Raw genomic sequence first — 27,219 nt, forward strand, 5'->3', positions numbered from 1 at the left:
CTGCTGCGCCCACAAACAAGCGCAAACATGCACCTTCGGGTCCTTTTACTCCAGATGAAAGGAGATGAAAGAAGCTCCACCCACCCTTTCAGGTCGCTCCAGCGCCCCTCCCACTCCGTGTTCCCCCACGGGTTCAGGATCCGCACCAGGTCCTTGGCGCCGCGAGACGTCTCCACCTGAAGGATGAGAAGCCTTTTAAAGAAGCTGCTTTTGAAGCCCAGTTTGTTTGTTTGTTTGTTTGTTTGTTACCTTCTCCACCGCGGTGAGGGAGTAAGCATGTCTGTACATGATGCCCAGTTCGTGCCTCTCCTCCAGAGGACCCTGCAGGTGGAAACACATCCGCCCAATCAAAGGTTACTGCGATTAGGTGACTCATCTTCTGCAGGTTCTTTGGTGTGTGTGTGTCCCCCCCCCCCCCCCCCCACCACCACCTCCACCCCCCCACCTGGCAGTTGGCACAGCTGATGAGCGCTCCTTTGGCCAGCAGCTGTCGGAGGAACGCCGGCAGGTCTCTGGGCAGCGACGCCATCATCAGCACCTCCGTCACCCCGCCCGTCATGTCCACCATGGCTTCGTGGGGGAAGCCCATGTCCAGTGCTCGGTAGCCCCCCTTCAGCCTGGGACACACACACACACACACACACACACACACACACACACACACACACACACACCCTTCAATTGAACATATCAAACAGCTACTCCACTCTGGACGAAGGGTTAGTTAGCTCCTCCCCTCTAGACGGAGGGGTAGGGTTAGCTCCTCCCCTCTGGACGGGGGGGTTAGGGTTAGCTCCTCCCCGCTGGACGGAGGGGTTAGGGTTAGCTCCTCTCCTCTGGGCGGAGGGTTAGTTAGTGACTTGACAGACATGAAGAAGAGAAAACACCTCAAATCTAACCTATTTTTTCCACTTCACCTTGGGTCGGGTGTAGGTGTAGTGCCACCTTTATTCAGGAGATGGAGCCCAACATAAGGGTGGGGCCTGAGCTCTAAGCTCCTCCTGTGAGACTCTCACCCTGATTCAAAATCGATTACACCTGTGGGGTTAGAGACTCAGAGATCTTCTTCTAGCAGCCCAAGAAGGCCAAACCTTTCCAGACACAGCACTCAAGAGGTTGGTTGTGTACCGGGACAGTGATGGACTCCTGATGTGTGGGGGACGGTTCCATTACTTTGCCGAAGAGAAAGCTACCGTTCCAATCCTCCCATTCAAGCATTGGATCTCAATTTTGCTTGCCAGAGAAGCTCATGAAGCTAACCATGAAGGCATTGCTGGAACTCTTCTGAGAATGAGGAGCAAAGCCTGGGTAATCAAAGGCCGGAGACATGCTAAGCGAGTTGTGGACAGCTGTGTGACCTGCAGAAAAATGAAGGGAAAGACATGTCAACAAGTGATGGGTGACCTTCCTTCCGAAAGAGTGAACCCTGCCAATCCCTTTGAATATACCACGGTCGACCTGTTTGGGCCATACATGGTAAAGGACGAAGTAAAGAAGAGAGTCAAGCTCAAAGTGTGGGGCACTGTGTTCTGCTGCATGGCTTCAAGAGCCATACACACAGACATTGTCAGGGATCAATCTTCCGAAGGATTCCTTCTAGCCTACCAACGATTCACGGCACTGAGAGGTCACCCTAAGAAGGTATGGTCTGATCCAGGTTCGAACTTCGTGGGAGCCAAACCAGCGCTGGCAGAGCTGTACCAGTACATTGACAGTTTGGACATGACACAACTGGGAAACAATGCAGCAAAACATGGAACTGAGTGGTCATGGAAGATCCACCCAGCGGACTCACCCCACCGAAACGGGGCAGCTGAGGCAGCAGTCCGGCTGGTGAAGAGGGCCCTTAACAATCTGGCAGGTGATGGAGGTTATACCTGGAGTGAATTCCAGACGATTTTGTTCACAGCGTCCAACCTCGTGAATGAAAGACCAATAGACGCTAAAGTGCAAAGTAGAGAAGATTGCGTTCGCTACGTCAGCCCTAACAGTCTCCTGCTTGGACGGGCCAACCCCAAGGGTGACTTTGCGAACTTTGACTTCAAAGGTTACCCCCACAAAAGACTGCAAGCCATACAAACAGAAGTCAATAAGTTCTGGAAGCATTGGTGCCAGCTCGCAGGGCCAAATTTATTCATAAGGAGTAAGTGGCACACAAAAGAGCGCAATGTTGCAGTCGGTGACATAGTTTGGGTGGCTGACCAAAATGCACTGAGAAACCAGTACAAACTGGGAAGAGTGGTTGAAGTCAACCAAGATGGGAAAGGAACTGTCAGAGATGTCAACATAAGAGTGGTACCAAGCAATCCTGTCCCAATAAGCTCTGCAAACCATCAAACAACAAAACTTCCAACGACCATCCTCCGGAGAGATGTGAGACGCCTCATTGTTCTGCTGCCGATCGAGGAACAAACGGCTCAGACCCCATATACGGTGTGACCTCCTTGGTTTCCCACAGGAGCTCAAGTGGGAGGTGACTTCACAGACATGAAGAAGAGAAAACACCTCAAATCTAACCTATATTTTTCCACTTCACCTTGGGTCAGGTGTAGGTGTAGTGCCACCTTTAGTCAGGAGATGGAGCCCAACATAAGGGTGGGGCCTGAGCTCTAAGCTCCTCCTGTGAGACTCTCACCCTGATTCAAAATCAATTACACCTGTGGGGTTAGAGACTCAGAGATTCAGTGGAAGCAGCTCAGGGACGTCGTTGGTGAGTTTCTACAGTTTGGTTAACTATTTTGATTTATGTCATTTGAGCCTAGTGTAAAGTTAAACCTACTACTATATGGTTTGCCCTGACCAATATATATATATATATATATGATATACATATTGTGATTTTATAGTATAATTTATGTTAAACAATGAAGGATAAATTACTTAAAAGTTAAGAGTAATGATTTTAGGTTGAAGACTGGTAAACGGCAGATAATTCAGTTGATAAATTAATAAAAATGATAGAAAGCTCATGGTGGTAATTCATTGAACATTAGAACAGAGCTTATTTTTTCCTTTGTCTCTTTTACCCTTTTTCTTTAAGGTTTTCAACCTGTTATATTAAAACTGGGAATAAATGGTTTAAAACTGAGTTGGCCTCGCGTTGATACTTGAGCTCCGTCCACGTCCCGTCAAGCGGGGACGCATCATAAAGAAGAGAAAGCTTGACAGTTAGCTCCTCCCCTCTGGACGGAGGGTTAGTTAGCTCCTCTCCTCTGGACGGGGGGGGTTAGGGTTAGCTCCTCCCCTCTAGACAGAGGGGTTAGGGTTAGCTCCTCCCCTCTAGACGGAGGGGTTAGGGTTAGCTCCTCCCCTCTGGACGGAGGGTTAGGGTTAGCTCCTCCCCTCTGGACGGAGGGTTAGGGTTAGCTCCTCCCCTCTAGACGGAGAGGTAGGGTTAGCTCCTCCCCTCTAGATGGAGGGTTAGCTAGCTCCTCTCCTCTGGACGGGGGGGTAGGGTTAGCTCCTCCCCTCTAGACGGAGGGGTTAGGGTTAGCTCCTCCCCTCTGGACGGAGGGTTAGTTAGCTCCTCCCCTCTAGACGGAGAGGTAGGGTTAGCTCCTCCCCTCTAGACGGAGGGTTAGTTAGCTCCTCCCCTCTAGACGGGGGGGTTAGGGTTAGGTCCTCCCCTCTAGACGGAGGGGTTAGGGTTAGCTCTTCCCCTCTAGACGGAGGGGTTAGGGTTAGCTCTTCCCCTCTGGACGGAGGGTTAGGTAGCTCCTCCCCTCTGGACGGGGGGGTTAGGGTTAGGTCCTCCCCTCTAGACAGAGGGGTTAGGGTTAGCTCCTCCCCTCTGGACGGAGGGTTAGTTAGCTCCTCCCCTCTGGACGGAGGGTTAGTTAGCTCCTCCCCTCTGGACGGAGGGTTAATACTATAGTAAATGAATAATCTATAAGTAAAATGTTGTGATTATTGTGACTATTATAAAGTTATTTCAGTGACTGATCAGTTACATCATCAGCAGGTAACTTTATTTGTTGTTCCAGTTCTTGACCAGACAACCACAGAAGTGCTTTTAACTTGAAGGTCTTCAGCGCCGGAGGGTCCGACCATGTGACGGTGGGAGGTGGAGGCGGGACCCGGAGCATCAGGCAGCAGTGAGTGGTGACGGAGACTCACTTGGCGTAGGCCTTTTCCAGCAGGGCGCTCCAGAACTCCTGCTTGTCTGGAGAACTCAGGTAGATCAGCTCGTTCTGCTGAGTGGGGAGCAAGTCGTCGATCCTCACCTCCACCCACTGGCCGTACTGCCAGAACTGCAGGGGATTAAACACCAGATTATAGAGCATCTTCCTCCTCTGACACCAGATTATAGAGCATCTTTCCCCCTGACACCAGATTATAGAGCATCTTTCCCCCTGACACCAGATTATAGAGCATCTTCCTCCTCTGACATCAGATTATAGAGCATTTTCCTCCTCTAATCCAGATTATAGAGCATCTTCCTCCTCTAACACCAGATTACAGAGCATTTTCCTCCTCTGACACCAGATTACAAAGCATCTTCCTCCTCTGACACTAGATTATAGAGCATCTTCCTCCTCTGACACTAGATTATAGAGCATCTTCCTCCTCTGACACCAGATTACAGAGCATCTTCCTCCTCTGACACCAGATTACAGAGCATCTTCCTCCTCTGACACCAGATCACAGAGCATCTTCCTCCTCTGACACCAGATCACAGAGCATCTTCCTCCTCTGACACCAGATTACAGAGCATCTTCCTCCTCTGACACCAGATTATAGAGCATCTTCCTCCTCTAATCCAGATTATAGAGCATCTTCCTCCTCTAACACCAGATTACAGAGCATTTTCCTCCTCTGACACCAGATTACAGAGCATCTTCCTCCTCTGACACCAGATTACAGAGCATCTTCCTCCTCTGACACCAGATTACAGAGCATCTTCCTCCTCTGACACCAGATTATAGAGCATCTTCCTCCGTTGACACCAGATTACAGAGCATCTTCCTCCTCTGACACCAGATTACAGAGCATCTTCCTCCTCTGACACCAGATTAGAGCATCTTCCTCCTCTGACACCAGATTATAGAGCATCTTCCTCCTCTGACACCAGATTATAGAGCATCTTCCTCCTCTGACATCAGATTATAGAGCATCTTCCTCCTCTAATCCAGATTATAGAGCATCTTCCTCCTCTGACACCAGATTACAGAGCATCTTCCTCCTCTGACACCAGATTATAGAGCATCTTCCTCCCCTGACACCAGATTATAGAGCATCTTCCTCCTCTGACATCAGATTATAGAGCATCTTCCTCCTCTAATCCAGATTACAGAGCATCTTCCTCCTCTGACACCAGATTACAAAGCATCTTCCTCCTCTGACACCAGATTACAGAGCATCTTCCTCCTCTGACACCAGATTATAGAGCATCTTCCTCCTTTGACACCAGATTACAGAGCATCTTCCTCCTCTGACACCAGATTACAGAGCATCTTCCTCCTCTGACACCAGATTATAGAGCATCTTCCTCCGTTGACACCAGATTACAGAGCATCTTCCTCCTCTGACACCAGATTATAGAGCATCTTCCTCCTCTGACACCAGATTATAGAGCATCTTCCTCCTCTGACACCAGATTATAGAGCATCTTCCTCCTCTGACACCAGATTACAGAGCATCTTCCTCCTCTGACACCAGATTACAGAGCATCTTCCTCCTCTGACACCAGATTACAGAGCATCTTCCTCCTCTGACACCAGATTAGAGCATCTTCCTCCTCTGACACCAGATTATAGAGCATCTTCCTCCTCTGACACCAGATTATAGAGCATCTTCCTCCTCTGACACCAGATTATAGAGCATCTTCCTCCTCTGACATCAGATTATAGAGCATCTCCCTCCTCTAATCCAGATTATAGAGCATCTTCCTCCTCTGACACCAGATTACAGAGCATCTTCCTCCTCTGACACCAGATTATAGAGCATCTTCCTCCGTTGACACCAGATTACAGAGCATCTTCCTCCTCCAACACCAGATTACAGAGCATCTTCCTCCTCTGACACCAGATTATAGAGCATCTTCCTCCTCTGACACCAGATTATAGAGCATCTTCCTCCTCTGACACCAGATTATAGAGCATCTTCCTCCTCTGACACCAGATTATAGAGCATCTTCCTCCTCTGACACCAGATTACAGAGCATCTTCCTCCTCTGACACCAGATTACAGAGCATCTTCCTCCTCTGACACCAGATTACAGAGCATCTTCCTCCTCTGACACCAGATCACAGAGCATCTTCCTCCTCTGACACCAGATCACAGAGCATCTTCCTCCTCTGACACCAGATCACAGAGCATCTTCCTCCTCTGACACCAGATTATAGAGCATCTTCCTCCTCTGACACCAGATTATAGAGCATCTTCCTCCTCTGACACCAGATTACAGAGCACCTTCCTCCTCTGACTTCAGATTATAGAGCATATTTCCCCTCTGACACCAGATTATTGAGCATCTTCCTCCTCTATCTTTATTACGACAGGACACTCAGAGGGACAACAATCAATGAAATGTAATAAATACGAATTACTTTTTAACTTGTTCCTCTTCATCATTATTCACCACTAAAACAACTCCTGTCTTTTAAATTCATAATTAGTAATTTCGTAAAGCAACATTTTTAAACCAATCGTTGATTTCCAGACAATTTGGGCAAAAAACACTGTAAACAACGAACACAAGTCAGTGAAGCGTTTGACTCTCGTGCTCCCGGTCAGCCTCTCTTTTACACTGAAGGGCCACAGACAGGAAGTGCAGCCGCCGCCCTACCCTGAAGGTGAAGCTGCCGTTGTAGCCGCTCTGGAAGCTCTGGTCAAGAGGTACGACCTTCTTCAGCAGAGAGTGGTGGACGGAGAGAGACGCGATGGCAGAAAGCAGCCAGCAGTCACCTGGGGAAGGAGGAGGAGAAGTGAAGGAGGAGGGCTGGGGGGAGGGGGAGGAGGAGGGGGAGGCGGCAGGAACGAGCCCCGCTGCCCCTTGTGGGTGGAGAAGTGCCTGACAAGAGCCGGCACAAGAGATCACATCACTCCAACACTAACCCGTCTTCACTGGCTCCCTGTTAGATCTAGAATAGAAGTTAAAATCCTTCTTCTCACCTGTAAAGCTCTTAACAACCAGGATCCATCAGATCTTAGAGAACTGTTATGTTCACGTAAACAACAACAACAACAACAACAACAACAACAAGTAATCCCACAAATGAGCCTTTATGTATCAGTTACTTACTGAGTTTTCCCTGGCGGACGTCCAGTCGCGTCGCTCCGTTTACAATGAATTGAGGGGAGGGACAGAGCTCCTGGGAGGAAGAGGAGGAGGAGGAAGAGGAGGGGGAGGAGGGGGAGGAGGAAGAAGAGAAGGAGGAGGAGGAGGAGGAGGAGGAGGGGGAAGAAGAGAAGGAGGAGGAGGAGGAGGAGGAGGAGGGGGAAGAAGAGGAGGAGGAGGAGGAGGAGGAGGAGGGGGAAGAAGAGAAGGAGGAGGAGGAGGAAGAAGAGGAGGAGGAGGAGGAGGAGGAAGAGGATGAGGATGAGGAGGAGAAGGAGGAGGAGGAAGAGGAGGGGGAGGAAGAGGAGGAGGGGGAAGAAGAGGAGGAGGAGGAGGAGGAGGAGGAGGAGGAGGAGGAGGAGGAGGAGGAGGAGGAGGAGGAGGAGGCGACAAACAGAGTTTGAAATTAGGGTTGAAACTTCAAAGCCCAAACAGTTCAAAGCGACCCGCTGGCTTTTGTCTTTGCTTTTCTTTTTATACCATATTTCATCACTACAAGTTTGATTATTATCAATGTATTTATGTTTTTATTGTTTTTATATTACCACATATTTTGCTTAAATGACCGTCTGCCATAAAGTTTCTTTTATTTGTTTAAATGATAAAGCACTGCAGCTTTATAAATGTTGTAATATGAGTGATGATCATTTGTTAAGCTTAAAATATGAATATTATTAGGAAATGAACACTATATATATATATATATATATATATACATATATAAACAATAAATATGAATACTTTTGTTCAAACAAATTGACTAAAGTGACTTTTCAATTTAATTATTTAAGCATACAACTGTCCCGAAACAAACTGTGTGTGTGTGTGTGTGTGTGTGTGTGTGTGTGTGTGTGTGTGTGTGTGTGTGTGTGTGTGTGTGTGTGTGTGTGTGTGTGTGTGTGTGTGTGTGTGTGTGTGACATCAGAGGGCAGAGCAGGAGGTTTGCTTCACTTCACTGTTTGAACACCAGACAGGTTCATACTTGATTCACACACTCAGGGCCTTTTCACACCTGGACAGCTCAGAACTCGCTTCACCTGGAAGGGGGCGGAGCCAAGAATCCCCCCCCCCCCCTCCTCCCCCTTTCATCTGGTTCAGAGTCGTTCACACTGACTTCAAACCTCCTGGAAAACATCCTGCAGTTCCACCAGCTGCTGGCTAGGGGGCGCTGTGGCCTGAAGCAAACACTGGCCAGAGAGGAGGTGAAGAAGAAGCTCACTGATTGGTCCGGACGGAAAGAGGAAGTCCCGCCCCTTTAGCTCGTGGTGGCTAGGCTAGTTAGCTTGTGGCTAATTGGTAGCGACAAACAACCTCGATATAAAGTCTTCAGACAGAAATCAGTGAGTCTTCCTCTCTTCTTCCTTTCTTCTTCCTCTTCTCTTCTTCCTCTTCCTCCTCTCTACGTCTTCTTCTCTACTTCCTCTTCTTCTCTACTTCCTCTTCTTCTCTACTTCCTCCTCTCTTCTTCCTCCTCTCTACTTCTTCCTCCTCTCTACTTCCTCCTCTCTACCTGTCTTCTTCCTCCTCTCTTCTTCCTCTTCCTCTCTACTTCCTCCTCTCTACTTCTTCCTCCTCTCTACTTCTTCCTCCTCTCTACTTCCTCCTCTCTACTTCTTCCTCCTCTCTACTTCTTCCTCTTCTCCACTTCTTCCTCCTCTACTTCTTCTTCCTCCTCTACTTCTTCTTCCTCTCCACTTCTTCCTCCTCCTCTCCACTTCTTCCTCCTCTTCTTCCTCTTCTCCACTTCTTCCTCTCTACTTCTTCCTCCTCCTCTCCACTTCTTCCTCCTCTTCTTCCTCTCCCTGTGGACAGGTTGAAGTGTTTGTCCTGGACCATGTCCGTCCCGGTCCGTGTCTCTGAACTTCTAGTGTCATTCAGGACGTATAGAATCAATATTATTAGATGATTGATCTCCCGCCGCTCCTTCAGTCTGTCTTACTCTACTAAATAATCGTCTGGGACTTTGGACACATGCCAGGTACAGGGGACATTTCCCAGAGACGAGCGTCCTGGCCGTCCACGTCTGAGCCGGTCCAGGTTGAGTCTTCAGATCACGTTGGGTGTTTTAACTCTCGTTGTCAAAATAAAACGCAGCCGTCGGCTGGAATCCGACCTTTAACGGCGGAGCAGCTCGTGTTCCGGCGCCTTGCCCCAGGGCACTTCAACAGTTAGTTAATTTAAGTAGAAATGAGCAGACAACCTGTTCAACCAGCCGATTACCTGAAAGACCTCGTTGAGATTAAAATAATCTGTTTCTTTGACTCTTTTTATGATGCAGGTGATTATAATGTTCTCCAGGTTTTTGTATGAAGCAAATTAAAAAAAATGTGTTGCCAAGAACGGTTTGAAAGAAGAGAAAGTCGCTATAATTGGACACGAACAGACGTCTTTAAGAATTTCAAAGTAATGGAAGGAGGTGTCACAGTGACAGGAAGTAGTTTATGGAACACGACTTCGGAAAAAGTGAGAAATGCTCCTGGAATTCAAGATGCAATGTTAAAAAAGAACGAACATTTTTTTTTAATGTTCATTTTTCTATTACTTTATTTTTCTGTTAATTTATTTTATTTTTAATTTAATTTAATTATAAAAAAAATTATTTACATTTTTTTAATTTAATTTTTAATGTAATTTAATTTAATAAATTTTTTCTTTATTGTGGAAATAAATGCATATGCATATATATATATATATAATATAATATATAATATAAATATAAATATATAATATAAATAAAAGGATGAGAGTGGCTGCCTTTGTATTTTCTATTTAATGTTTTGTGTCATGAACGGATGGACGTTTTCCAGGTGTTTGTTGTTGTTTTTTGCCTCCAGGATATAATCCAGATGTTAATCTATAACGTTAAATGATTATTATATATAACATATAATAATAATAAGCAGTATAGGATATAATCCAGATGTTAAATAATTATTATATATAACATATTATATTATAATAGTAATAAGCAGTGTAGGATACAATCCAGATGTTAATCTATAACGTTAAATGATTATTATATAGAACATATTATATTATAATAGTAATAAGCAGTGTAGGATATAATCCAGATGTTAATCTATAACGTTAAATGATTTTTATATAGAACATATTATATTATAATAGTAATAAGCAGTATAGGATATAATCCAGATGTTAATCTATAACGTTAAATGATTTTTATATAGAACATATTATATTATAATAGTAATAAGCAGTGTAGGATATAATCCAGATGTTAATCTATAACGTTAAATGATTATTATATAGAACATATAATAATAAGCAGTATAGGATATAATCCAGATGTTAAATAATTATTATATAGAACATATTATATTATAATAGTAATAAGCAGTATAGGATATAATCCAGATGTTAATCTATAGCGTTAAATGATTATTATATAGAACATATTATATTATAATAGTAATAAGCAGTGTAGGATATAATCCAGATGTTAATCTATAACGTTAAATGATTATTATATAACATATTATATTATAATAATAATAAGCAGTATAGGATATCAGCCGCTCTACCTCACTCTACCTCACTTTACCCAAATGGACATTACAATTCATCCGTTCACTGTTACTGTCTATTTATTCTATTTTATACCCACACTTTTTCACTTTACTGTTTATATGATTATATGTTGTATATATTTTCAAATTTTAATTTTTAATATTATTGTTACATGCCTTTTTGCACTGTGGGTCCGAGAGGACTGAAATTTCATCTGTGCTGTATGTCATGCATATCAGCACACTTGACAATAAAGCTGACTTTGATCTTTGACTTCAAAGACCTGGGTGTCCACATCAGCGAGGACCTCGCCTGGACACTCAACACCACAAGAGGGCCCAACGACGGACTCAACTCAACTCAACTTTATTTATAAAGCGCTTTAAGCAGCCGTAGCTGAGACAAAGTGTTGTACATTGAAATAAAAATATAAGAGGCAACATAAAAACATTAAAACAATAAAAACAATAAAAAAGCTAAAGCAATAAAAACAATCAGATGGTAAAACAATAAACAAAACATAAAAAGTTTAAACAATAAGAAAAAAAAGAAGAACAGTCTGTCCTTCTTTTTTTTTTGCGTGAAATGCAAAACGAATGGACTGAAAAACTCTTTTCTTGCCCGTCGCCATCAGACGTCTGAACAGCTTCTGAACATGTTTACATTTGTGCACATCTCACTTTCTTACTAATATTTTTGCACTGCTCTGTTATTTTATATTTTATTTTATTCTATTTTCTTGTGTATATACTTACTTATTAATGCATGTCGGCTCCAGGGTAGACGGCAAAGTAAGAATTTCATTACACTGTGAAACCTGGATTTTACTGTTGAAATGACAATTGACTGATTGAACTCGCTGCTCTAATTCGTTACAGGAAGTCCTTCCTCCCCACCGCAATAAGACTTTTTAACTCTTCTACCTCCGTCAGAGCCTCAATCATCACCTGGACTAAATTACATTGATACTTATATTATATCATATATTTCATATGGCATATTGCATGTACATATACATATATTTATACATGTGCAAGTACACTATTACCATGGTATTATTATTATTATAAGTATACTACTACTATTGGTATTATATTATTATTATTACTGATATATATATATATATATATATATATGGAAGAGGGACCATCATGGGAGGACAAGCCCCTACATGGGATGTACCACCGGAACATAACTGAAGTGTCTGATCTCAAGAAGTCCTACCAATGGCTAGAGAGGGCTGGCCTACAGGACAGCACAGAGGCCCTCATCCTGGCTGCACAGGAGCAGGCTCTGAGCACCAGAGCCATAGAAGCCCAGATCTACCACACCAGACAAGACCCAAGGTGTAGACTGTGCAAAGAGGCACCTGAGACAATCCAGCACAGAACTGCAGGGTGCAAGATGCTGGCTGGGAAAGCATACATGGAACGCCATAACCAAGTGGCTGGCATAGTGTACCCAAACATCTGTGCGGAGTATGGTCTGGTAACCCCAAGGTCACAGTGGGAGACCCCCCCAAAGGTGGTGGAGAATGACCGATGAAGATCCTGTGGGACTTCCAGATACAGACAGACAGGATGTAATGGTGAACCAACCAGACATGGTGGTGGTTGATAAAGAGCAGAGGAAAGCCGTGGTGGTGGATGTAGCAATACCAAGTGATGCAACATCAGAAAGAAGGAACATGAGAAACTTGAGAAATACCAAGGGCTCAGAGAGGAGCTGGAGAGGCTTGGAAGGTGGAGGTGACAGTAGTGCCCTCGGGGCAGGAACCCCCAAACTGGAGGAGTGGCTCCAGCAGATCCCTGGAACAACCTCGGACATCTCAGTCCAGAAAAGTGCAGTACTTGGAACAGCAAAGATACTGCGCAGGACCCTCAAGCTCCCAGGCCTCTGGTAGAGGACCAGGACCCTCAAGCTCCCAGGCCTCTGGTAGAGGACCAGGACCCTCAAGCTCCCAGGCCTCTGGTAGAGGACCAGGACCCTCAAGCTCCCAGGCCTCTGGTAGATGACCAGGACCCTCAAGCTCCCAGGCCTCTGGTAGAGGACCAGGACTCTCAAGCTCCCAGGCCTCTGGTAGAGGACCAGGACCCTCAAGCTCCCAGGCCTCTGGTAGAGGACCAGGACCCTCAAGCTCCCAGGCCTCTGGTAGAGGACCAGGACTCTCAAGCTCCCAGGCCTCTGGTAGAGGACCAGGACCCTCAAGCTCCCAGGCCTCTGGTAGAGGACCAGGACCCTCAAGCTCCCAGGCCTCTGGTAGAGGACCAGGACCCTCAAGCTCCCAGGCCTCTGGTAGAGGACCAGGACCCTCAAGCTCCCAGGCCTCTGGTAGAGGACCCGAGCTTGGAATAGAAAAAAAACAGGTGACCGCCCACGGAGGGCGAGAGGGGAATTATTTATTATTTTTTTAATATATATAGTTATTTTATTGCTACCATATTGTTATTGTTATATTATTGCTACCATTATTAGTAGTACTATACACGAGTATTGTACACTATTACACATTGTTATTATCTGTATTGTTATTACTGATATATATATATATATATATATATTGTTATTTTATTGCGACCATTATTAGTAGTACTATGCACGAGTATTATACACTATTATACATTGTTATTATCTGTATTATTATTTTTACTGATATATATATATATATATATATTGTTGTTATTGTTATATTATTGCTACCATTATTAGTAGTACTATACATGAGTACTATACACTATTACACACTGATATCTGTATTATTGTTATTATATAATACCTACTTCTAATGGCTCTGCCACTGCACCTTACTATTTATTTATCTTGCTTTTATCTCGTCTTATTTCTAAGTGTCCATGTTCCGTTCTGTGTTTTACTTTATGTCTTATACCCAGATTTTTTTTATATCTTTATTATTTACTTTTATTTCTATTCTATTGTATATTATAATATTCGTATGTACCAGATTTCTGCAACAAAACAATTTCCCTTCGGGGAAGAATAAAGTAATTATCTATCTATCTATCTAATAAAACACCTTGAACCTTGAAGCTAATAAGCAGTAAAGCAGTCAGGCCGTGTTCAGCTCACACAGTGAACAAAGCAGCAGTGGTTAACAGGTGTACTAATACCTGCCGCCGGGCGTCACGTGACACCAATAAAACGATCCGCGCGCCCCTTTCGTTTCGTAGCGTCCTCATCCTCCCCCACCGTTCCTCATCCTCATCCTCCCCCCCCGGGGCTCCAGCTCACCTTGGGCCGCCTCCACTTCACCCGCGCCGACATCTCCAGCTCTCCCAGCGGGAAGTGGTAGTCCACGAACAGCCCGTCCCGGCCCACCGTGAGGGGGTCCCCGCCGTCCGGCAGGTCGTCCCCGGCCAGGAGCTCCACCAGCCGGCGGCGGGACTGCGAGCCGAGCAGCTCGTCGGAGCTCACCGAGTCCACGTCGTCGTCCGCGAGGGGCGGCAGCGAGCCGTCCGAGGACACGCTGAGGGACTTCTCCATCTTCTTCTCCTTCTCCTTCTCCATCTTCTTCTCCTTCTCCATCTCCTTCTCCTCCATGGCGGCGGCGGCGTCTCGTCCCGGGGGCAGCGGGGCGCCGAGTGGCGGGCCGGGCGGGCGCGAGGACGGGACAGGAGGGCGGGGGCGGGGCCGGAGCAGGAGGACACGCCCCTTCTAGGCGGCTCGAGGCACGGAGGAGCAACCTGAGCGAGGGTGTGGCGCGAGCACCGGTAAAACGGGTTTCTAGGTAAATATATTTAAAAAAATAAAAAAAATACAAGTTTTACACGTGTCTTTCAAATCAAATATATACATAAAAAAATGTTTTATTTTTAAGCTTTTACACGCAAAAATATCCAACATTTTTTTTTAAAGGTTTTATACGTCTTTCAAAGCAAATATATATAAAAAAGAAAGAAAATGTTTTTAAAATTGTATTAAGCTTTTACATGCAAATATATCAAATATATTTTTTTAAATTTTAAAAAAGCTTTTACATGTCTTTCAAAGCAAATATATTTTAAAAATGTATTACTTTTTTTATTTTAAAAAGCTTTTACACGTCTTTCAAAGCAAATATATTTTCAAAAATGTATTAAAACTTTTCTATTTTAAAAAAAGCTTAAAAAAAATAATTAAAAAAAGCTTTTACACGCGTCTTTCAAAGCAAATATATATATATATAGAAAATCGATAAAAAAACAATTTTTTTAAAGCTTTTACATGTCTTTAAAAGCAAATATATTTTAAAAAAAGAATTAAAAAAGCTTTTACATGTGTCTTTCAAAGCAAATATATTTAAAAAACATGATTAAAAAAATGCTTTTAAACGTCTTTCAAAGAAAATATATATATAAAAGAGCTTTTACACGTGTCTTTCAAAAAGGTTCATTTGTAAATTATTTTAATGAACCATTAAAAGTAAAGTTAAAGCTTTAATACTAGATTTTAATTCATATACAATATTCTGGGGTTAGTTTCTTGTGATTGAGCAAAAAAAACAAATTATATATAACAAGTTTTGAATGTTTACTTGAATTGTTTATTGCTTTATACATCGTTTGTGCAGTTTGAAATTGTACCTGGTCACTGACATTTAGTGTTTTGGATTTTAAGAGTGAATTGGTGCGATTTCTCTATCAAGTTTTATTAATTGTGATTATTACACTATTTTTTGGTCAAATTAACAGTGGCTGCAGTGAACATGTTTAAGTGTTTATAGGAGTAAAACCTCTGCAGTAACTCCGATATGATGTATATATAGACAACGTGACGATGTTTGATCCAGTAAACAGTTGATTCCCAGGAACCACGTAAACAAAGAGGGGAAAGAAACACAGGCTGGGAATGATAAATTACACTTTATTGAGAAAAGAGTGATTCTGGAAACAAATGACCTGCGTGAGTTCTCTGCCTGGGTGTGTGTGTGTGTGTGCGTGTGTGTGTGTGTGTGTGTGTGTGTGTGTGTGTGTGTGTGTGTGTATCACTGAGACGTGGCCATGATGCTGGAGACGCCTGGGAAACGACAGAAAAGTTGAGAAACAAATAGAGGAGAAAAATCAGTTCAAGTCAATTCAGACACACAAGAACAATCTAATTATTATAAAAAACAAAGAGTTTTCAAAGTGACCAGGAGCTGAAATCCTAATATATTCATAATAAAGCTGAATATATAACTTAACGGTTTAGTTTACGGTGTTTCCAGGCTTCTATCTAAAGTGTCTTCAGCACTCACTCTCGAAGTCGATCTTCTCCACGATGTTCTTGGGCTTGACGCTCTCCTCCTGGCTGAAGATGAAGATCTGTCCTTCCTCGTTCTCTGTCCAGCCGTACTTGTTCATCCACACCTTCACCTGCGTGTCTGCACAGCCGTTCACGGGACAGACACACACAGGTGAAGCTTTAGAACGCCAGAGCTCTCCGTCTCTCTCTCTCTCTCTCTCTCTCTCTCTCACTCTAGCAGAGTGACCTAGCAGAGCGAGTTAGCAGACCAAGCTATCAGACCAAGGTAGCATAGTGAGCTAGCATAGCGAGCTATCAGACTGAGCTATCAGAGCAAGCTTGCAGAGCGAGCTAGCATAACGAGCTAGCGGACCGAGGTAGCAGACCGAGCCAGCAGAGCGAGTTAGCAGACCCAGCTATCAGACCGAGGTAGCATAGTAAGTTAGCATAGCGAGCTATCAGACTGAGCTAGCAGAGCAAGCTTGCAGAGCGAGCTATCAGACTGAGGTAGCAGACCGAGGTAGCATAGCGAACTATCAGACCGAGCTAGCATAACGAGCTAGCGGACCGAGGTAGCAGAGCGAGCTAGCGGAGCGAGCTAGCAGACTGAGCTAGCGGACTCACCCAGAGGGTCTCCCAGCATCTCGGCCAGCAGCCGGTGCTCGATGGTCTGGTAGGTGATTCCCGCCACGTGGCAGATGACTGGAACACAAACACGTTGGGCTTCAGGACACGGCGGGTTCGTTCCACCGCCGTCAAACCACTCGATACTCACACTTTCGAACGGAGTCCTCGAAACCAGTGATGCCGTTGATGAGCTCTCGGTTCTCCTCCAAGCTCGTCTGGCGGCAGGAAAACAAACAAACAAATCGGTTACGCAAGTCTGGAGGACAAGAGGAGGAATTAAAAGGACTCAGGTCGAGGTGATGAAACTCGTGTGTGTGTGTGTGTGTGTGTGTGTGTGGGGGGGGGGGGGGGGGGGGGGTACTAACAGTTCTTTAAGATAAGATGGAACCTGTTTGTTAACCCTCTGAAGCATTTTGTGCCGTTTTTCACTACAATTGATTTTTCCTTTATATCTCAGATATAAAATTCTTAAACCTTGCCTTTTTTGGTGTCATTTTGTTCAGGACAACCTCATAAATGCATTTCTGAAGTATTTTCATCACTTTGGCATACTGTATTAAAACAGTGGCTCTAAAAACACCATAAAATTACAAATTCGGCTGGTAAAAACATAGATTTATTGACTATAAAATTCACAGACATGGTTAACGAATCATTTTGTTTACTTGTAAAGTAAATCTAAACTATAATTAACTAAAATTTATCAAAACAGGACTGAAAAAACAATTATATACAGATATTTACAGTGAAATAGAAGCACTGCCTCAGGCGTTTTGGTAAAACTATTTGCAAAAGGTCACACATATAATGTCAGGTGAAGACAAATTATTTGTGCCACTCAAAACAACAGATTGTGTCCAATCACTCTCAAACTCAATGTCAGACTCGATGCTCTGCTCCTTCAAAATAAAAAATAAAAAGTCAGATCGCCTGATTGACGTTCATAAGACGTCATTGTTTTGATAGAAAAAAAAAGAGTTCACTTGAAACTAAAAAACACTCTAATCTCACTCACTACACACTCACTACACACTCACTACACACTCACTACACACTCACTACACACTCACTACACACCCACTACACACCCACTACACACCCACTACACACTCACTACACACTCACTACACACTCACTACACACTCACTACACACTCACTACACACTCACTACACACTCACTACACACTCACTACACACCCACTACACACCCACTACACACCCACTACACACTCACTACACACTCACTACACACTCACTACACACTCACTACACACTCACTACACACTCACTACACACTCACTACACACTCACTACACACTCACTACACACTCACTACACACTCACTACACACTCACTACACACTCACTACACACTCACTACACACTCACTACACACTCACTACACACTCACTACACACCCACTACACACTCACTACACACTCACTACACACTCACTACACACTCACTACACACTCACTACACACTCACTACACACTCACTACACACTCACTACACACTCACTACACACTCACTACACACTCACTACACACCCACTACACACTCACTACACACTCACTACACACTCCACTACACACTCACTACACACTCACTACACACTCACTACACACTCACTACACACTCACTACACACTCACTACACACTCACTACACACTCACTACACACTCACTACACACTCACTACACACTCACTACACACCACTACACACTCACTACACACTCACTACACACTCACTACACACTCACTACACACTCACTACACACTCACTACACACTCACTACACACTCACTACACACTCACTACACACTCACTACACACTCACTACACACTCACTACACACTCACTACACACTCACTACACACTCACTACACACTCACTACACACTCACTACACACTCACTACACACCCACTACACACTCACTACACACTCACTACACACTCACTACACACTCACTACACACTCACTACACACTCACTACACACTCACTACACACTCACTACACACTCACTACACACTCACTACACACCCACTACACACTCACTACACACTCACTACACACTCACTACACACTCACTACACACTCACTACACACTCACTACACACTCACTACACACTCACTACACACTCACTACATGGTCAAATCATGATAATAATCACTTTTTCTCTGATATAAATCTCACCTCACTCTCGCTGTCTCCGTCTCTCTGTTTACTTTTTCACCGGTGAACTAAACAAAATGACACCTCCCACTATGGAAACTTTTGATTGGACATGGGCTCTTCTTCTCAACCAATGAGTGAAAGGTATACTGGCACATTACAAGTGTTGTTTTTTTTTGCTGCTCCGTTACTTTCACTTTCACTCCTGACCGGTCTTCTGCACCTGACGCACTAAAATGTCGCGGAAAAACACGGACACAGTTTTCCTCATATCTCCGCTTTTATTTGGGCGATCAACATCATTTAACAACGAGCTTGTAGTTTTATATCTGCACTTTCGACACGGATTGAAACACTGGACCAGATGACGCTGTGCTGTGACACTACTGCCTTTTCAAACGGTCATGTGATTTTGACGCTGCAGAGCGTCAATCGGCCCCAGAGGGTTAAGAGCTTTATAGGTTAGAAGAAGGATTTTAAATTATATTCTAGATTTAACAGGGATCCAGTGAAGACGGGTTAGTATTGGAGTGATGTGATCTCTTATGCCGGTTCTTGTCACGACTCAACTGCACCATTTTGAATCAAGTGAAGACTTTTTAAGCAGTTATTGTTTCACCCTGATAGTAGGGGAGTTACAATACTCTACTCTCCAAGTAACTAATGATGGATTAGTGTTTCGGCGTCACGCTGAGTCAGTTTAGAACGTTGGTTCTTGTCATCAGGTTTCATAATGTTACTAACAGTTACTAACAGTTCTTTAAGATAAGACGGATCCTGGTTGTTAAGAGCTTTATAGGTTAGAAGGATTTTAAATTCTGTTCTAGATTTAACAGGGATCCAGTGAAGACGGGTTAGTATTGGAGTGATGTGATGTCTTATGCTGGTTCTTGTCAGGACTGTCAACTGCAGCATTTTGAACCGAATGAAGACTTTTTAAGCAGTCATTGTTTCACCCTGATAGTAGGGGAGCTACAATACTCTACTCTCCAAGTAACTAACGACGGATTAGTGTTCCGTACCCAGAAGCTCTGGAAGTGGCAGGTCTCCAGCAGGTTCCCCAGGTACAGGATCTGTCTGATGGGACGTTCCTCTTGCTGCGACACTGTAGTCAAGGAAATTACCCCCGACCCCACAGTGGACCCCCCCCCCCCCACACACACACACACACACACACACACACACACACACACACACACACACACACACACACACACACACACACACACACACACACACACACACACACACACACACACACACACACACACACACACACACACACACACACACACACACACACACACACAGAAGCAGCACCGGAGGGATACGTGTGTCTGGTCGATCATGCACTTGCACAGAGTGAAGTCGGTGTGTGGCAGGTTGGTCAGCGCCTTCAGCAGGATCTGCGACGTGACGGTAGTCTGGAAGTAGGCCGGGTTAAACTGGTACCTGCGTCGGGAGACATCCAGTGATAGTTTTTTAACACACAAACACAATCAACCCCCCCCCCCCCCCCCCCCCCCCCGGAGGAGGCGAGACCCACAGCTTGAGGACGGCCAGGTTGGCCTCCAGGTCGTAGGCGTTCTCTCTGGCCTGCGTCTCCACGTAGCGCTCCAGCGTCGCCAGGTTCTCCGGGTTGTACCTGACAGGAGGACGACGCGTTAGCTTCTTTGAGCCAAAACTCAACGTGCACAAGACTTAAACTCGGTTTTAGAACCCCGTGTCTTGTTGGGGGACACCAAGGCTTTCACACTCTTGAGATTCGCTTTCTGTTTATTCTGTACGTTTTTCGGTTTCGCTAAAACTCTGGCAATCTTCACCCGTTCGTCACCATTCAAATATCAAATCGTGCAGCTTTTTCAGCACTTTCCGGCTACGTTCCAGCTTTATCAAGTCTCATCAACGTTTTACAATATTTCAACTTTTCCACATTACATTTTTGCATAGTAGTGAATGGAGAGGAAAATGGAACTCCAACTTTGAACCCCGACAGCTTGGTCAAACTTTCATCTAGAAACGTGCTGTAAGTCACAAAACGTTGCCGCTCTTGTCGTCTTTTCACAAGTGTCACCGTCTTTTTTCTAACCGTCACCAATTTTGAACTGTGATCCTTCAAATGTCATCAAGTTTTCCCTCCTTTTCTCAGTTTAACATGGGTGTGTGTTGGAGGCTGGAGTGCAGAGACTTTGGTTAGACTGAGGGAAGCTGCCGTTCTACAAAAAACTCAACGTTTTTAACTCGTCGCCACGGCCACATTTCTTCATCTTTCTCAACATATTATACATCAAAATGTAGCTACAGGTCTTGTGTTTCTCACGAGGGGACACTTTTGTCTCAGAGAGACACGGTTCTCCCTCCAGGGGACTTAATTGACAGGGAGCGCAGGATTTTCTGTAACCCGCTCCCATGTATTTTGATGAGTCATTTTCTCCCCAAATCCCAAAAGTTGGGACATTTGTTTCAAGTCCTCACGGGGAGACGGAACGTCGTGAGGATATGAGAAGCTCACTACACGTCCTTCAACTTCGTCTGACGCCGACGGTGAAGACATTTTTCAACCAAGTGCCACGGTTTTCCAACTATAAGCAGTTGCCGGCAGGCAGGCAGCAGAAAGCATTACAGTTTGCCACCATCATGCGTCGGCCGTGGGAAATGCAGATCATCTAGTTTAAGTTGTGTTCATTAGTTGCACCGGCCAGAGCTGCTCCAATATAGATGTTTTTGTTATCAATATACAGTCCGAAAATAAAATCAAGTGAATATTAAATACTACATTGTGACACGTGACGACCTGTAGGACCAGTTGATATTGAGCAAACCAAACAACAAATACGTTATGAACGAATGAACATATATATGTATATAGGCCACATACATTCCAGTTTCAGCTTGGAAAAGTAAAATATTGTCAAAATGACTTTGGGATTTTCACATGAAAGTTCTCCTTTGTTGTGGCCACAGTGAAAGCGTCTAGAATTTAGTAAGATCAAACAATTGCTACTGAAAATCTCCACATAAAGTGAATTCCAGTGAAACACAGTGAAATGTAAAATATATAACTTGGAAATCCAGGAAATCTCCTTGAACAAAATACTGGCTGTTCAGTCTCTTCCACCAAAAACAAATATAGCCCCTTTGATTGGTCCCATCAGAGGTCAAGAGGTCATCCCCCCCCCCCCAATCTCCTGCAACACCAACCATCTCCTCCTCCACCTCCTCCTCCTCCTCCACACTGAAGAACCTCGGGAGGTTTTCCTCTTTTCTGAAACAACCTTCTTTCCTCAGCACATCTGAACCTGGAACCTCTTCAGACAAATACACTTTCCATGTTTCACCTTCCTCTAGATCAGGGGATTCAAACACGCGGCTCGCCAGAGGGTCTAATCCGGCCGCCACGGGATTATTATTTTTAAAGTATAAATATGAAAACTGACAGAGGCTGATCTAAAAACACTCGATCGGCAAAAATGCCATTCAGAACCGCCCTTGGTCAGAATTTATTAATGCAATCTGTGGAGGTCACATGAAGCAACACCTTTCACAATAAAACAACGAGTCCAATTTATGTGAGGTGATACTTGAGACACGTAAAGTCAAAAAATTTTTTTACAGATGATGACAAATTGTTTTAATCCTGAATAAAAATATGATATCCAGATACAGCTGATTGGGGGTTTTTTTTGTGTTTTTTTGCAAATATAATATCTGATTTCCTTTAATATGTCTATTTCAGAATAGACATGCAAATCCTTGCAGATCAAAAGGATCAAAAGAAGGAAAGACTTTGATGTTTGTCCAGATCTGCAGTTTAATATGTGACGTTTGACTTGTTGGGCCCCCAGAGGTCAGATCAGGTTGACGTGGCCCCTCAACTGAAACCAGTTTGACGCCCCTGGTTTAGACGCTCCACTCGTCAGTGTTAATCACCTTATGCACGGTACTTTTACTTTGAAAGGCGTTTCTTTCGATGTGAGGATGGCTGGACTTCACAATAATGTACCATCACCATATGACTTATTGCATTTCTAACTGCTCACAGTTAAAGTTAAAGTGCATTAGACACCTTTATGGGCGCATCATCTCCACATCTGGCAGGGACAAGAATCACCAGGCCAACACTGTTGTTTTATATTAACAAACATGATTACCTAGGCAGTTGGAAATCTTCGCGTAACGTCGTGTCATTTTCCAACGTCGCGATGACGTCATCATTTTTTGATTCGGTCTAGGAAAATGTGGCTGCAGCGGCTAGCTCTGCATTATCGTCATCACTTTCCGCCATTTTTGATTCGCCACTCGATACCGAATCTCCCGGTGTTTACTTGATGAAAACACGCCCCCGACTTCCAAAGTTTGGGATTTTCGAAAATATAGGTGAGTTTCACGTTCAAAATACTACATCTGCTCATCAAAGTGCAACCTGAAGTTATGTTTTGGCACGTTATATGGTAAATAAACTTCATACTCTGAAGTTTTCATCCCCATCCGAGCTGCGGCAGTACGTGTACATGATGCGTACAAATGTACAGTAAAACCTCCGCCAGCTGAACGTTTTCATGGAATTTCTGTTCAACATTTTGATAAATCTTGCTTATAATGCAATATAATTTAGAAAACTATTATCATAGAATGAAAAGGTAGGAACCAAAATATTCATATATATATATACATTCTTAATCTGAAGATGCCCTGAAAATTAGATCCAATTTATCTTTATTATTTCCAGATTAACCGCTGTGCAAAGACCACAATAAAGTCAGATCACAGTTTTCTATTATTGCTCTAATGCATTTTCCTTTTGTTTCACTGACCACTAATTAGCCATAATTGCGTCCTTGAAAATACCATAACTCTGGTTTGGATTGTCCGATTTCAACAAATGAGGTGTCATTGTTTTTTTCATTTCAGGGTGTTTTATTCAGCCAGACCCATATCGATGCCTTTAAAACCATTTTGGGGAAAAATGTCCAAGTGCCTAGATTAACCGTTTAATACGAGGAGCTCAGCCTCCGTGTCCAGTCGTAAAAAAAAAAACCAAACACAACTTGAAGAGTGTTACTGGACTAAAATAACAAAACCAACTCCGACAGAGCAACAACTCCGCGGATCGTTTGTGAACGAGCGCGCCGGAGCACGGGCGTTAGCACGATGCTAAGCTAACAGCTTAGCTAGCATAGCATCGTGCTAGCGCCGGAGCACGGGCTAACGTTATTAGCACGATGCTAAGCTAACAGCTTTTTCAAGCGGCTCTCGTCGCACCTGTCGATTCCCCGCAGGAGTTTCCCCACGTTCGCCCTCATCTGCTCGAAGGACGACGACGACGACGACGACGACGTCATCGTTCCAGGCGAAGCTTCGACCGGGGAAGACGTGAGATTAAAACACCCGAGTTGGACTCCTCACGTGGGGCCGCTGAGAAGCGAGAGGCGCCGGGGCGGAAGGAGAAAAGAGGGGTCGGACCGGAAGCGGCGGCGCACAAAGGAAACGACACGGAGGGAAAAGAGCGACGGACACCGATGCGTGGTAAAAAAAAACAAAAAAACATTTTAGCGTCAAATAACAAAAGAACGACGGTGTTTATGACAAATATTTTGAGGAAAACACGCGAAAATACAGAAAAATCCTGAGTTGATTGTTTCCAGGCAACAGCCTCAGTGACGTCAGGAGGGCCTGGCGACATTTATGTGTTTTAATACGTTCCCAGCAGAAAAGGTTCCAAGTTTCTACTGAAATGAACTGAAGTGCAACACGAGGAAGTTTAGAAGAAGTTTAGTTTAGAAAGAAAGTTGAGAAGAAGTTTAGTTCAGAAAGAAAGTTTAGAAGAAGTTTAGTTTAGAAAGAAAGTTTAGAAGTTTAGTTCAGAAAGAAAGTTTAGAAGTTTAGTTCAGAAAGAAAGTTTAGAAGAAGTTTATTAGAAAGAAAGTTTAGAAGAAGTTTAGTTTAGAAAGAAAGTTTAGTTCAGAAAGAAAGTTTAGAAGAAGTTTAGAAAGAAAGTTTAGAAGAAGTTTAGTTTAGAAAGAAAGTTTAGAAAAAGTTTAGTTTAGAAAGAAAGTTTAGAAGAAGTTTAGTTTAGGAAGAAAGTTTAGAAGAAGTTTAGTTTAGAAAGAAAGTTTAGAAGAAACTTCAAGCTGAAGTTAAAACATATTCTGCTACAATGAATTCAATACCTGCACTGCCATCTAGTGGCCACTACTCGGTAGTACAGGAACTTAAAAAAAATGTTTTAACCAAAATCTTTTGTCTAAGTCAGGGGCGTCAAACTGATTTCAGTTGAGGGGCCACATCAACCTGATCTGACCTCGGGGGCCCAACAAGTCAAACATAACATATTAAACTGCAGATATGGACAAAAATCAAAGTCTTTCCTTCCTTTGATCCTTTTGATCTGCAATAATTTGCCAGTCTATTCTGAAATATACATATTAAAGTTAATCAGATATTATATTTGAAAAAAAAAAAAACCCTCAGTCACCTGTATCTGGATGTCGTATTTTTATTCAGGATTAAAACCATTTGTCATCATCTGGAAATTTTTTTGGAGTTTACGTGTCTCAAGTATCACTTCCAATCCAATCCACCTTTATTTATATAGCACATTTTAACAACATTGTTCCCAAAGTGCTGCACATGTGACTGCACATAAAAACAAAAACTAAACTAAACAGTCCAACACTAAAAAACCCTAAAATAAAAATAAAAACAGATTAAAAACTACAAACACATTAAAAAACTACACACTTCACATAAATTAGACTCGTTGTTTTATTGTGAAAGGTGTTGCGTTGTGTGACCTCCACAGACGTATTAATGTCGGGGGTCAAATTCTAACCAATGTCATTTTTTGCCGATCTGGTGTTTTTACATCAGCCTCTGTCGGTTTTCGTATTTATACTTAAAAAAAAAAAAAAAAATCCCATGGCGGCCGGATTAGACCGTCTGCCGGGCCGCTTCTGGCCCCCGGGCCGCATGTTGGACACCCCTGGTCTAAAGTAATAATCATTCTCACACGGGAATGCCTTTTAATTAAAATGTCTTTTTAGAATATAGAGAAGTCTGATATGTTTTACTTTCAACTCTTATAGATTCTGTTTATTGCATGTTAAACGTTATGAAGGTGATTTTTGTTGATATTTTGACTCCTGGGAGACGTTTTGGTGTCAAGTTGCATTTCTTTCTTTCTATGGAACCATTCAGACACAATTTACGGGGTTTGCAAGGAAATAAAAGTAATGCATTTTTAATATTACGAAATTAAAAATATAAACTAGTTTAAAAATAAAGTGACGAAGAATGTGCAAAATAAATAAAAATGTAGTTTTAACGGTGTAGCAGTAAGAGAAAAAAACACCTTTTGGGTCAAACGGGGTTCATAGTGGAAAACCTTCAACGTAACAACGAGACTAAGCAGTGGAGTGAGGCTGGAATCTGTGCACACACATACACACACACACACACACACACACACACACACACACACACACACACACACACACACACACACACACACACACACACACACACACACACACACACACACACACACCTCTTCACCCCTGACATCACCTGATTGTCACCTTTGACATTTAGCTGCAGTCAAAATACAGTGACAACAGGAAACCCCCCCCCCCCCCCCCCCCCACCCACAAACCACAGGGTTTCCTTCATGTCTCAGAGGGACGCCATCATGGGGACGCCGTCATGGGGACGCCATCATGGGGACAGCAAACATGTACTGAGAGAATTAACCTTCAGACACTCATAATCAACAATCTGCAGGTTTTGGCCTGGAAACATGAAAATCAGCTGGTTTTTTTTATTTTGATTACAATATTGATTCAGTTTTGGTCACTTTATTATAAATATTAATTATGTCCGTTGGAAAGTAAAGGCTAGTGATATTAAATCTTTGTTTTCCACCCAGCAAATCAAAAAACAACAACCATAGGAGTTACTACTAGTTACTCATTTCAAAAGTTACTCTTGTTTTTACTGGACATTTTTAATGTTGTTTCTCACTTTGATCAGTTCTTGTGACGGAATATTGGAGCTGAACAGACGTCTGATTCTCTCATGGAGGAAGATGCTCTATAATCTGGATTAGAGGAGGAAGATGCTCTATAATCTGGTGTCAGAGGAGGAAGATGCTCTATAATCTGGTGTTGGAGGGGGAAGATGCTCTATAATCTGGATTAGAGGAGGAAGATGCTCTATGATCTGATGTTAGAGGAGGAAGACGCTCTATAATCTGGATTAGAGGAGGAAGATGCTCTATAATCTGGTGTTAGAGGAGGAAGACGCTCTATAATCTGGATAAGAGGAGGAATATGCTCTATAATCTGCTGTTAAAGGGGGAAGATGCTCTATAATCTGATGTTAAAGGGGGA

General features: G+C 43.5%; 2 protein-coding genes across 3 annotated transcripts in view; both read right to left on the reverse strand.

Moving 5' to 3' along the window:
* The window catches only part of LOC308144137 (calpain-9), a 44,106-nt gene extending 29,715 nt beyond the window's left edge, over positions 1 to 14,391 (reverse strand). The window contains exons 1-7 of the mRNA XM_080521234.1: positions 14,057 to 14,391; positions 7,244 to 7,313; positions 6,788 to 6,906; positions 4,117 to 4,250; positions 446 to 617; positions 250 to 321; positions 85 to 176 (exon numbers count right to left, since the gene is read on the reverse strand). Of these exons, the coding sequence (XP_080377360.1) occupies positions 85 to 176; positions 250 to 321; positions 446 to 617; positions 4,117 to 4,250; positions 6,788 to 6,906; positions 7,244 to 7,313; positions 14,057 to 14,365 (968 nt within the window). The 5' untranslated portion in view covers positions 14,366 to 14,391. The remainder of the gene's footprint in view (positions 1 to 84; positions 177 to 249; positions 322 to 445; positions 618 to 4,116; positions 4,251 to 6,787; positions 6,907 to 7,243; positions 7,314 to 14,056) is intronic.
* A 1,256-nt stretch (positions 14,392 to 15,647) lies between these two features.
* On the reverse strand, positions 15,648 to 24,263 carry eif3k (eukaryotic translation initiation factor 3, subunit K). 2 transcript variants are annotated; one of them, XM_080521236.1, is made up of 8 exons: positions 24,095 to 24,263; positions 20,379 to 20,477; positions 20,164 to 20,284; positions 19,855 to 19,929; positions 16,803 to 16,869; positions 16,652 to 16,729; positions 16,041 to 16,166; positions 15,648 to 15,820 (listed from the first exon to the last, which is right to left on the reverse strand). In XM_080521236.1, the coding sequence occupies exons 1-8, from the start codon at positions 24,172 to 24,174 to the stop codon at positions 15,789 to 15,791; spliced, it is 678 nt and encodes a 225-aa protein (XP_080377362.1). In that variant the 5' UTR covers positions 24,175 to 24,263; the 3' UTR covers positions 15,648 to 15,788. The 2 variants fall into 2 exon arrangements, with proteins under 2 accessions (XP_080377362.1, XP_080377361.1); XM_080521235.1 differs by having other exon boundaries at positions 19,855 to 19,932.
* Between the last annotated feature and the right edge of the window lie 2,956 nt (positions 24,264 to 27,219).

Source organism: Blennius ocellaris, assembly GCF_963422515.1.
Source record: "Blennius ocellaris genome assembly, contig: SCAFFOLD_63, whole genome shotgun sequence".
NCBI classification, from domain to species: domain Eukaryota; kingdom Metazoa; phylum Chordata; class Actinopteri; order Blenniiformes; family Blenniidae; genus Blennius; species Blennius ocellaris.

Bases quoted from the DNA above. Each gene is read 5' to 3' on its own strand.
- eif3k (XM_080521235.1), bottom strand. From the start codon at position 24,174: ATGACGTCGTCGTCGTCGTCGTCGTCGTCCTTCGAGCAGATGAGGGCG. The intron at 16,870-19,854 runs GTACGGAACACT...TCCTGCCGCCAG, and splicing joins GCCACTTCCAGAGCTTCTGG to ACGAGCTTGGAGGAGAACCG. The intron at 16,730-16,802 runs GTGAGTATCGAG...TTTGTGTTCCAG, and splicing joins CGAGGACTCCGTTCGAAAGT to TCATCTGCCACGTGGCGGGA.